General features: G+C 36.9%; 1 protein-coding gene across 2 annotated transcripts in view; it reads right to left on the reverse strand.

Moving 5' to 3' along the window:
- The window catches only part of RAMP3 (receptor activity modifying protein 3), a 49,540-nt gene that overhangs the window by 18,335 nt on the left and 17,847 nt on the right, over positions 1-13,358 (reverse strand). For both annotated transcript variants that reach the window (XM_038129870.1, XM_038129871.1), the window contains one exon: positions 10,260-10,392. In XM_038129870.1, coding sequence (XP_037985798.1) covers positions 10,260-10,392 — 133 coding nt within the window. The remainder of the gene's footprint in view (positions 1-10,259; positions 10,393-13,358) is intronic.

Consider the following 13,358-nt stretch of genomic DNA (forward strand, 5'->3'; position numbering starts at 1 on the left):
TATTTGTATATCTGAGAGAAATGCAAAACATCACTTTCTTGAGAGCTGCAAAGAGCTGTGCTCATAGTTGTTCATCAATGCACTACTGCCTTGACAACCTTTGATTTCCACTCCTTCTATTCTCAGCACTTATCTTAAAGAAAATTTTTAATTTTACAAAGCTGCCATATCTCTATTATTTTTATAAACACTACAGGCATCTTATACATTGCCTACAAGTTTGTCAATGCAGCCAGCAACATGTGTCTGCCTTTTGCAGATTACTCAACAGGCTGAAGAAGGTGACTTATCTGCTTAAGAGTGCAGAAGACTGCACTTCATGTCTTGGAACTACTTTCCAACACATAACTACATACTATTCTGTAAAGATAAATAAAAATAAATAAATAAAATGAGAGTTGGCAATTAACCATGTAGAATACTTTTTTTAAGTACTGTTACATAATAAACTTCTGTAATTGAAACAAGACACTGAATACAAAACATGGTAGTATTAATTCATACCTATTGTGTTGTCAGCAGTTAACCACATGACTAATACCACATGTTGCCTAGAGCAAGAAAATCTATTTTTCTATCTCTGCTGAGTTACTCTTCATTATTGTATGTTTGTGGTTGGTCCATTTAGAAAACAAGAATGTAGAAATTGTTTTGCAAACCAGAAATACCAAAAAAGTTTGCATTAACTTTTCCTTTTCATAATACATTTATATATTCACTTTCACTGCCTCTAAAAAGATAGTGTCTATTATATATGCATTGCATAATACAAAATACTGTTATGTTATGCCATACTATTTTACCACCAAGCAACTTTACACAGAAATCTTATGCAATCATTTTTATTAAATACAGCCTTTAATAATAAGCTCCATGAAGACTGTTTTTGATTACTGATAATAAAATAAAATTCAAAAAGGTCATGAAAGGTGTTGAAAGGCATATCAGCTGACAGTCCTGAGATTTAACAGCAGAACTGCTTTCTAACATGACCTCTAAGGTGCTTACATTATTTTTTCCAAGTGACTTAGAATTATTATATTCTTATATCTATAACTATTTATTAGTTGACTTGGAAATATGAGCACTGACATACTGATGCCACCATGTGAGTGTAAGCTACCACCGTTAGTCCAAGGCATGTGCTGAAGTACACACCAATTTGACCCACAACTCCCTTGCTAAAATATTGTTACTGGGGTCTTCAGGTGACATCGACTTCACCAATGTTGAAAACTCTTTCAGAACTTAAGAAAATAGTGAAATTTATATCACTGACCTCTAGGCAACTGCCAGATTTCACTCCCTTGTTGAAAAAAAAATACTCAGGACAAATAAATGTAACAGGTGTTAAAACTTGCTGAAAAAAGCACTTGAAAAACTGAAATCTGACATTAAAAACTCAAAAATTTTCAGCTCTTGATAATACTCTCTACTTAGCAGTAGGCTCAGAAGATACTTCTCTTTTTTCATACTAACAACTTCCACAAAGATTTGCAAAATTATTGATAAATAGAAGAAGAGAAAGATTTGAGCTCTTGAAAACCTTGAAAAGATCGATAATGGGCTGAAAAAGCATATTATTCTGCCATGATATGGTCATTATATGTTTTTTAATAAAAGACCCAATGTCTCCCATGGCTTAACAAAGAAAGAAACAGTTATCCCTGATGAATAAGAAATTCCAATTGTTTTCTCTTCTCCCCATTCCACTCCACTGGTATCCCTGAATGGTGGCTTTTGTAGACTGTGACTACAACATGTATTGTGGTATAAATAACAAATACATAGTTTTAGTTCACCAAATCTGAGTTCTTGGTAGTGAGTGTATTTAATTCAGCAGCCTCCCAAAATATTGGCAAATTTCTCTTTATCCTCTACAATAAACCCATTTACTGGTTTCAGGTGAGCTCTTCAAAGCAAGGTTTTGTTTGCAACAAGCAAGATTTTTCAGTGTCTAAAATGAAATCCCAAGAAATCTCATCAGACAAAAAACTGATAAGGCTTTGCTAGTTTGTAGCATAGCTATGCCTATAACATGCTGCAGAACAAACTGATGGCTTGGCATTTATAAGCAAAGTGGTCTGCAGGTCATCACAGAATTTAGAAATATCTGTGTTCTTAATATAACATTATAATTCAGAAGTCAGAGTAATTCACTAAAAATTCAACATTCATGACTGCTTTTCATCACCTTTCTGCATCAGGTAAGACAGCCACGGAAAACACAGTTTAAGAAAAACATTGCCGTAATTCTCCACTAAAGAAAGAAAAATTATTAGAAATGAGTATCCAAAGCCTTTCCAATACCTTACCTGGAATTATCAAATATAGACTTTATTTTCACAGCCACATATTATATAAAAAGACTGTGCCTCTCCTTCATAGTAAAGGTGAAAGCTATAATGCACTAAAGAACCATAATTCAGCCTTTGCATCTATCAGGAGAAAAGCAGTTACACAGGAATGATGCACTCCTTTCTCATGTTGAGCCCTGGTGTCTGAATTCAAACTAGCCACTTTACTCATCAGGACATATCCTTATCTACACAATACAAAATAAAGCCAATAGATTTCATATGAAAATATGATCTGAAATCGATATCCTATGGAAGATATTCTTCTACAGCACCATTAATTAAGGGACCCACCGTGCCTTTGCATTAACCTCACAGCAACTAGGATGGCTGATCCCAAAACAGTACATGATTGTCCACATTCTCAGCACAGCCCTGTACCTGGCTACTCCATGAGATTTTATAAACTTTAGGTTTCTTTCATTCCCAATGTTTTAAACAATAGATGGCAAGCATTATTATTTCTGCAATGAAAAATTGCTATTGTCAGCTACCAGCATGATAGCAACACAGGTGCTCAAATATGACATTCTTTTCCATTGTTTTACTTCCTCACACCTAACTGATTTATTAGCTGCTTTGCTTTTGTTTTGAAAAGAAAGGCATGAGTCACAGAAGAAAAATAGTATGTTCTCGGGATAACAATTACCAGCCTGGTTTTGCCATTGCTGCCATGAGTTTTTAGATGGCTTTTTTAGTACAAAACTACTGTAAGTTTTGAGAGGTAAAGAGGTGAAAGAAATATGCAAGTAAGAAATATTAAATATCAGCATCACCTTCATCTTCAGCATCATAAATATAAATATCATAAATATCATAATATCATAAATATCAGCATCATCTTCTTCTTCTACCACACCAGTCCTTTTCCTATACCCAAATGAAGACTAGATGCTAAATCAGCTACATTGACATGAGGCCACACAAAGTGCAGGTTTATTCAACCCTCCATCACAGAGACACTGAGATGACAAATAGTATTTTCTTCTATAAAATCTGGACTAACAAATCTGTGAGGACTTGCAGCCGGCTAAATAAGGGATTTTGGTTCCCCTTCTCAGTTAGATCTTCAGGGGAAAAGATGACATTATTTTTCAGGTCCATACAGAACTTTTGGTAACAAAATTGCAGAAAATTACCCAGAGACCAGGCAATATGATGGCCTTTTGTTGTGCAAGCACATTTGTGATTTGCAGCATTTTCATAATGACTTTGCCAAGGTCCAACGTACTTGTCTGTCTACAGGCATATGAATCCCAACACAAACACAGACAGCACCCTCCTAACATGACACAAATGAGGAATGGTAGGACTCCCTTTAATCAGTACTGTTCTGGATCTAAAATTAAATGTGCTGGTCACTCAAACATCCAGTTTCCAGCAGCTCCAGGTTGCCTTTCATGTGAGAAAATCACATACAAAAATCCAGAATCAAGACTATTCTGATAATATTTAAAAGAATGAACTAAAGGTGTCAGCTTTTTAATTGTGAGACCAATACCATGGAACATATTAGCTCACACAAATCACTGGCTCACCTCAGCTGCAAAACAAACCCACTGGTTTGTCTGAGATTTTCACTAGGGATTTATACTGAGATTTGATACTAGGGAATATGCCAACCCTATCTGGAAGGAAACGGAAGAGGTAGTTACCCAGGAAATGGTAACGCCAAGGTACTCTAATGACCCTTTTGCCTTGGTCTTCACTGGCAAATGCTCCAGTCACTTGCAGACAACAAGTCAGGAATTTGGAGAATGAAGAACTACCCGCAATAGGAGAAGATCAGGTTCAAAAATATGTAAGGAACCTGAAGGTCCACAGGACCTGATGAGAGGCATTTGAAGGTCCTGAAAGAACTGGCAGAGGAAGTGGCTAAGTCACTATCCATCACATTTGAGAAGTCACAGCAGTTGGGTGAAGTTTCCATTGGAAAAGAGGAAACAATCCACATTTTTAAAAAGGAAAATGAAAAGGAGCACCTCTCCTCTGAAAACAGACTGAGATATTTAGGGTTGTTACGCCTGAAGAAGAGGCTTTGTGAAGGAAGACCTTACAGCACCTTGCAGTACCCAAAAGGGACTAAAGAGAGGTGAGAGGGATAGTAGTGACAGAACAAGGGGGAATGGCTTTAAACGGAAAGAGAGTAGGTTTGGATTAGATATTAGAAAGAAATTCTTTATTGTCTAAAACAGGTTGCCCAGAAAAGCCGTGTATGCTCCATCTCTAGAAGTGTTGAGAGAATGGTTGGATGAGGCTTTGAGCAATCTGGTCTAGTGGAGGATGTCCCTGTCCAGAGCTTGCAACCAAAGGATCTTTAAGGTCCCTTCCAACCCAAACCACTCAGCGATTCTATGGTTTTCACAGTACATTCCTCTTCTGTAGAAGTTTTGTCATTAGCAGCTGGATGCAATCGGTGATTGGTGTCTAGATCAGGCTTCATGCAGCAGCCAGTGGGGAAAATGAAAAAACTCAGACAACCAACAAACAAAATTACTCAGTTTGGAGGGTTCTTACATACACACTCAGCCAGCAGAGGTTCTTAGCTCCAAGCTTCAGGAAGTGTGGGCATGTAATTTCATTTTGGGCTGCACATTTTTCTTAAACAGTTTGCCTTCCCATTGATCTAAATGTGATCTGGCTTTCTTTCATTTAATATTTTACTAAGTTTCTTTGAAAACTAGGCACTTTTACAGTTAGCTTAGTTGGGCCAAATTGTAACAGGCAAAACTCCCACTGACTTAAAAATTGTGCAATGTGCAATTGTGCAATTGTAATTTGGATTACTTTTCCAAATTACATCAAATGTAGTCATACAGATTTTTTCCTTAGTTCCTTTTTCAAATCCTCGGCATCTGTACAGAACATGGATGGACTCCCTCATCATCTTCAATGGGACTGAAACTGTTTATAGAATTAACATTTCATGTGAAGTGTTGTGGGAAAACTACACTAAGGCTGTACAGAAAAAAGAACAGTTATTTACAGTGGGCACAGACCTCGGACCATGCACACAGTAAAGCAGAGAATTTCATCAGGTACACACATACCTGCAATGAATCTGCTTCAGATGTACAGTTAAAGAAAAAATTTGCCCTCTTCTATTCTGCTATGAACTGAAATTTAAAACATCAGAAAAATGAGACTTTTAACATCTTCCAGGTACTGTAAAGCAACGTCAGAGAGCCACTGTCTCACAGCAAATCAGGGACTCCTAGAGCTATAAAAAGAAATGTAGAGATTGGAGGAAGAAGTTTGTTACAATCCGTTCTTTTTCTCAAACAGAACACCCAGATCTGACCTGTGTTACAATGCACTTCTTTGCAAGAACTCTCTTCCAAAACGCAAATTGCTATTTCACCCTTGGACTCTAAACCAAATTCCTTGGCTGGTAAACACAGAAAGACTGAATGGGAGCTCCCAAAGTAGCAGGTATACAATCTTAGCAACTTGTGAGATGAGTGCTGCAACAACAGTATTGGCTTGAAATAAGAGAATGCCTCACCTGTAACAGATGACACAATCTGTTTATAGATATAATGGATCAACAGCAATCTTTTAAATGAAGAGCTGATGCCTTTCCATAGTATACTCACTCTTACAGGGTTTAGAGTAGTGACCATTGGGTAGAATACATGGCCTGTATTATGCAACAGTGCATACATGGCCACAGCCATCTCTCTGGCCTCAAAATTACTGAAATGCTGGTAACTACACTCAGAAATATTTGGAAAATGGTGATCCAGAAGAGAGAAAACTGGTACTTGGGAGCAGGCCAAAAGCATAACAAGCCATTGAAAATCTTCTTTAGTACATTTTGGTCCTGCATTTCCATAGGGGTTAGGCCTAGGAGACACACACAGATTTGATCAGAGAATGTTTGTTCTAGCTAAATTGTTTCCAGGATCCAGTCAGAAGTATTTGAAAAACTGTTTCATGAGTTAAGAATAGAAAGTAATCTAAGCAATTACAATAAGGAACATTTTTTCAGGTTCATGTAAGACAATTCTGGGCACTTCCGTCTTCATCTGGTTGTTTGCTTCAGGAATTAGTCATGCCTGGCCTCTCAGCTGCAGTCCCACACCAGTATTTATCACAGCACACAAAAAAAAGTCTGACTGTTAATAATGAATTTTGGCTTGTGGACAGTAGTTGACTTTACATATTCAGCTGTAAATGCTAAATATTAAGAAGATAATAAAGAAATATAATGCATAGTTATTACATGTAATGCAGCACTATTAACATAGATGTTAATATAAGCAGACATAACAGAAATATTACACATGAAAAATAAAAACCTTCCTGCAATTTCCAATCTTCTGGCAAATGAAAAGTGTATTTGCTTTTGTTAATTCCCCATATAGCTTTCACCCACACTTTAGTCTCTGCTAATTCACCTGCCATGCACCATAACTTTTAAACAACCTCGTTGTATTTTCATCTCTTAATAATCTAAAGGCCTCAGCAAAACTGCAATTAGGCAAACTCCATCCCTTCATCAATGAACACCTATGGCTGTGTATGGAAGGTTTTACCTTTCTTGTAAGCTGTTTGCAGTTAGCCTTCATATTCTGATGTCCAAGATAGAACCACTGAAACCCTACCACATCTAAATGACTTAAAAGATGTTAAAATCTCACTTTGATCCCTCATCGTATTTCAGCTTTCAAATACCTTTGGACAATTTGACCCAGAGTACTTGTATCCTAACTAACTGAGAATCCTCACAGAAATATGCAAAAATTAATAGGGAAACTTCCATTAAACAGTGCTTCTGTAAAACTTTACCTGAGAATTTACTGTCTATATGTGATCATCTTATGTTTCCAGCAAGATCAGTATCAGCTGTGGAGGCTAAAACTCTCATATTGGTTTGCAGTACTAGCTGCCACACACAGAAGCCTCATCTGTTCAAAATCAATGAATAGGCTGCTTTTTAAAGAACACAAGTTTGTTAAGAATGTCAGAGATGTCAGAAAATCTTACAGGTTAATTAGGTTACAGCACATTGGAGTCACTGCAAATTCTCTCACAAATGTTTGGCCAAATGGTGAAGCACTACAGATAATTGTTATTTACAAACCCATAACCAAAGGACAGCCATTTACACCAAAGAGCAAAAACTCCTCCACAACACAAGGAATTTAAAAAGTTAGCAGATTTCCATTAACTGTTACATTTCAATATAAATTACAAAGATTTATTTCAAGGTGAAAAGTGCCATGTAGAAATCACTGCATGAAGAAACAGTTTCTTCTACATAAAACTCACAGTTTTAACCCACTATCTGATCCAGACTGATTAATTGTTACTGCTGGAGGCTAGATATAAAATCAGCACAAACTAATATTAACAGGTTTAAATATATGAATTTAAGTGCCTATGGATAGATATACCAATTTTTCATTCATTTGTCAGATTATTCCAAAGAAAGACGTGTTTCTGTCCCATCTCTCAGGGTTCTTCCAATGCACTGGAATAAATTAACCTCTATGTGTCCCTGCTCACAGCAGACGGGCGGGAACTAGAGGATCTTTACAGTTACTTCCAACCCAGGCCCTTCTGTGATTCTATATGCTTCTTATAGAATGCATGATATCAAATAACAATGTCTATTCTCTAAAAAAGTAAAAATCTTAAAGGTAGATGCACATTTGCTGCTTCTTCAGTGCAATGAACCCTAATGATAAGTTTGTAATCAGACTTCTAATGCTGGATTAATGCTTGATTCAAGAGATAAATTTCAAAACAAATTCCTCCTGCTACCCTCTTCTAAAGTAGAACTTGAAACATTTAAAAAAAGGTTTTTTAGAAAATATATAGAGTGTTTAAAATGTAAAAGGTTTTTCTTCTGTAAGAGCCTTGAATTGTCTGGTACTGCTTTTGAGGAAAAATGAGCAAAGCTTGAGACTGACCAACTTCTTCAGAAAAATTTTGTTGTACAGGGAATGAAAACAACACCAAACAGTGAGCACAACTGGAAAAGATAAAATCAAGGTGGGTTCTTAACTCTAATTAAAAGTCAGGAAAACTCAGAGACTTCAGTCACTTCCAAAACTTGAAAAATTCTTGCACATAATATGTAAAGTCTTGAATAAATTTTAGCAGAAGTCTCTCAAGAAGCTGCCTGATTTTTCACCTGCATTAATAAAGATACAGTCTAATATTTTGGATCCTATAGGTACCTTTCACTGCTGCAAGAAATCCCATTAGTTGAGGTCTCTTATTGATTCAAATAAGATATCAGAAAAGAAATCTTGTTATTCTAAAACAATTATAATGAAGATAAAATGGAGCAAAATTACAGTGTTTCCTTCAAAATAAATAAAACATAAATTAAACTCATATAGATGAGTTATAAAATTAAATTTATTGCTGCATAACGTACAGATATTTATTAAATAAATTTAGCAGTACCAGCACTGCAAGGATTTTCTTTTTTTTTTGTATACACACACTTCTTTGTCAGGTTTGACTGCAATTTCTGCAAACTGATTTAGAAGAGCTAACTTTCTCTTACTCTTCCCCACAGCTGGAGAGAGCTGCATGAGTGCATCTTTCACTCCAGTGCTGTAAGATTTAAGAATCTACCTTTTAACAGATTGCAAGATTTTAAAGTCGTCAAGGTGTATGAATAAATGTGCTAAGAAGAAATAGCACCTAAATTGATAGTATTATGTCAGATTATGAAACATTATTAACAGGTGGGGTATTTCAACACAGGTGTTGGTGCTAAGGGAGTCATGGGAAACTGATGCAACACAGCACTGCAGTCTAACACTTCATTATCTGTCCAGTTTGTTGGTGATCAGCTAGTTAAAGTCTGCACCACATGACACGACACTAAACAGGACACAAGACCACTGATCCCACCAGAACATATCTGGGGCTCAATGACACTCTAACATGTGTGGTGACAGCTCGCTTGGGGCTATTCTGCCTCCACAGCAGACTCCAGAAACAACACCAGCACAGTTTCAAATGGAGGAAGTGTTCTGCTTCCTGCTGGCTCATACCATACCAGCTCTAGTTCACTTGACTCTTGTTTTCTGAAGTGCTGAACACCTGCATCTTCTTCTAATTTCAGTTGGAGTAGAGGGTACTCAGCACTTCTGATAACAAGGCACTATGCATGAGCAGACGTGGTCTTAAGAAGCAGATGTTCAACAAAGCCAAAAATGCCACCAATTTCACAAACCCTGTGAGCTTTTCCCAGATCAGAATTTGAAGTGTGCAGCTTTATAGAGAGATGTTTAAATAACTCTTGTAACTATGGAACAGTAAAAAGAGATTAGAGAATAATAATGCCACCCTCACTACTGTCAGTCTTGCAGTATTTTAGACATCCAAACAGAATGGGTGGTGCTTGCTCTCTCCATGCTAGCTGGCAGGCAAAGAAGTATATGACAGCAGGTTCAATCAGACAATTCACTTTAAATTTGGATAGGGCAATTTCACATGAGTTGAATTACTGAAACAGTGTCATCTTACTGAAGAAAAGGAAATCAGAGGAGGGAACTGCATTGCTGTCGAGAGAACAGCATGATTCTAAAAGCATTATTGCTTTAGTGGTTTCACAGAAAAGAGATTAGTTATGGAACATTTGCTTAAAAGGCACGGAAATATAGATTAAATGTAAACACAACTGTCTGAGGTAATGCAAGAGCAGCTAGTATTAAATAGCCCATTGGTTAGTTTTCATTAAAGTGGACTATTTTGCACGCTGTTTGAGTTAAGAGCCAGGTGTCTCTGTGTGTACATGGCCTTACTACCAGGCTTAAGAACTACAGCTTAGCCCTCTGCAAGTGGCAACAAAATACAGAAGGTTTTCTATATTCTGGAACACAAATATTTTATATGCATTAGGGGAGAACTACTAAAACCAAAACTAACTCTTACATGATAAATTCTGTAAGGTTGCACCACTTTCTTGAGTCCACTTTCTTCATCATCTCTTCAAAGGATTTTCCACAGGCAGGCAACTTTTCTAACATGAGAGATTCATTGCAGAGCTCAGTCTGTTGACGTGCACCTAGAAAACATCAGATGCATCTTTAATCACAAACAGTGAAACAGAAGCACAAACACATCACACAAATTTGTTCACACAGCTCAACATGCCAGTTACATTCTCATAAGCTTAACATTTAATTTTCTAAGCAATTCTAGAAAATAGACAAAACACATATTTACGTAAATATGTTAAAAACATAACTTGGTATAAAAAAACTAAAGGTTACCATATACAGTACTGCCTTTTAAACCTAGTGTAGAGGAACCTATCTAATAACTTTTCTAATCTTACTTAGCTACTACTCATACTAACTCATTACCATCCATTTGCATTTTTAGTTGAAAGCTAACTGGATCTCCCAATCCCACATTTCAGTGTAGAAAGCACTTTTCAAGCTTACACACATGCATCACATTTGACTACCTATATTACTGTGAAATTACTTTAACATTGGAAATATTTGTATGTCTTACTAGCTAAAGGGTGTGAATTTCCACAATCAAAGCTTTTTCTTTAGTACAGCCACTAAAGGAATTGTCTAAAGAGATCATGTCCTGTGAGGAGCAGCTGAGGGACCTTGGGATTGTTAAATGTGGAGAAAAGGAGGCTCAGGGGAGACCTTATTGCTCTCTACAACTTACTGAAAGGAGGGTGTAGCCAGGCAGGGTTTGGTCTCTTCTCCCAGGTAACAAGCATCAGAACAGCTCAAAGTGCCAATGGAGGTTTAGACTAGATATTAGGAAAAATTTCTTCACCAAAAGGGGAGGAACAGGCTCCCCAGGGAGGTGGTTGAGCCAGCACCATGGAGGTATTTACAAGATGTGTAGATGCGGAACTTAGGGACAAATTTTAGTGGTGGAATTGGCAGTGTTGGAGTAACAGTTGGACTCAATGATCATAGAGGCCTTTTACAACATAAACAATTCTATAATTCTAAGAATTATCTGCAATTATCAAATGCTGAAATTACAGCATATAGCTACTTGCAAAGAAAGAGTTAACCTTGACTTGAGCAAGCCTGTAACTTTTTCAACCTATAATGGCAACTTCAGTATATTTAGTCAGTCAAATGTTTTTATCATCCAGCACATGCCTGTGTGATAATATTTTAATATTTGTTATAAAATATATATTTGTTATAAATATAACATTAATAAATATTTTAATAAATAAATAAATATGTTAATAAATATTTGTTATAAAATTGAAATTCTGAAAAAATTCTCTTCAGACTAATGTGTTTGATTTTGATAAGCCTGAAACATTTTGTTTTGATCAAGCCATTAAACGTCTTGCTTTACCTCTACAGATGCCACTATTTTGACCATTATTCTGTATAAAAACTGCATTAACATTGAAAATTACCTGTAAATATATGTATATTAACATCTTTAATACAAATGCCTAAATTAAATTAGTCAGAAAAAAAACTGTGTCATTTTTTCCTTTCACAGCAGCTCAAATCCAAGAAATGTATTTACTTGAACAGAACTGCAACCCTAACAAACTGGTACATCAGGGAATCCCCCTGAGAATTCTGCAGGAACAGCTTTTTTTAAGAGTACAGCCAAGGAGAACAGACCATTTACTCCTAAAAAATATTTTCACTGAGGAGAGTGAAAAAAATATTTACACCAGGGAGAGGAGGTACTTCTTTTGCTTCTACTATTTACTTTGAAAGCAGGATCCTATCACTGCTGCAAAGAGCTGATAGTTCTAATTTTGTGTGGTAGCAGCCAAATACATTGCCTGAGGCCAGCGGAGGTCAAAATCAGGCAGGACTTTGCTTGGTAAGAAGAGAAGTCCTCATGGCCCCATTCCTTACCATCTAGTAAAGAAAACCCTGAACTCTAAGGCAAGATGAATGGTCTCAGGCTTCACATCATAACCCAGCCATCAGATACTCAGAAGCTTGAGTATCTCCATTAGAAATGAGGCATCTGATTGTAAAAGAGGCTTGAGTGACCATCATTTCACCCAGGAAGGAGCTGGTTCCTTTGGAGCCTGGGCAGGAGCACCTTGCAATTGCACTCCAGGTATCACAGTTGACTCCTTAGGTGGTGGTCACTCTCTCCATGATGCTGTATGACAAAGGACAACCATCTCATCTGGCCAAATAAACACCTTGCTTTCACATACTTGCCAAGAGCAGCAGGCCCACAACAGGACAGCCTGTGCTGCACCTGAAACCACAAGTCTAATTTCCTACAGACCGCAAACTTCTCCAGGTGTACGGCTCACTCACTGGGACACAATCCTTACTCCTTCATATCTGACTGTCAGTGCTCTTAAAGCTGTCATGAAACCTTCATCCATATTGGCAAAAAGTCATAACTACAATTACTCACCAGTGATAGAAATGGTGAAAATTACCACACAAGGGCAGCATAATTTTATCCATGAGAAGTTGACATGATAACATGGATCCTGCCTACTTAAGTGTTCCTGTCAATTCATCGGGCAGCTGCAGCAGTTACCAGTTACACTTTCCACAGACAGACCTGCAGAGGAATGCTAAAGCTGTGCAGAATTCAAACCACATATGAAAATTGCATAGCTCACAACTTAAATCCTGCACTGATGCTTTGACAAAAGTTACGCAAAGCTGCTTTTTCTGGCAGGGTATTCTAAACAGCCAGCTATCTTACGATTTAAACCAAATCCAACACAGTATAATTTTTTCTTCCACTATGTTTCATGGGCTGACAATTTACTCCAGACCCTTCACACAAGGATGTTTACAAGGATTTTCGATGCCATTGGTATTTTTGCTTGTCTGTACTTAAAATTCCAATATTTTGCAGGGTCATAGGAAAAAAACCTCCATCAGAATCATTTGAGCCCAATCTGATGAAACAAGAGTTTCTGCCTAAAACCCTGACCAAAAGAGTTCAAAATCATGGATAATTCTGCAATTTTTTGTTTAAGGCTGCACCTTAAAACAAAAATGTTTTAAGAACAATTCAGAAAATCTTGTGTAAATA

This window comes from Motacilla alba, chromosome 2 (genome assembly GCF_015832195.1).
Source record: "Motacilla alba alba isolate MOTALB_02 chromosome 2, Motacilla_alba_V1.0_pri, whole genome shotgun sequence".
NCBI lineage: Eukaryota > Metazoa > Chordata > Aves > Passeriformes > Motacillidae > Motacilla > Motacilla alba.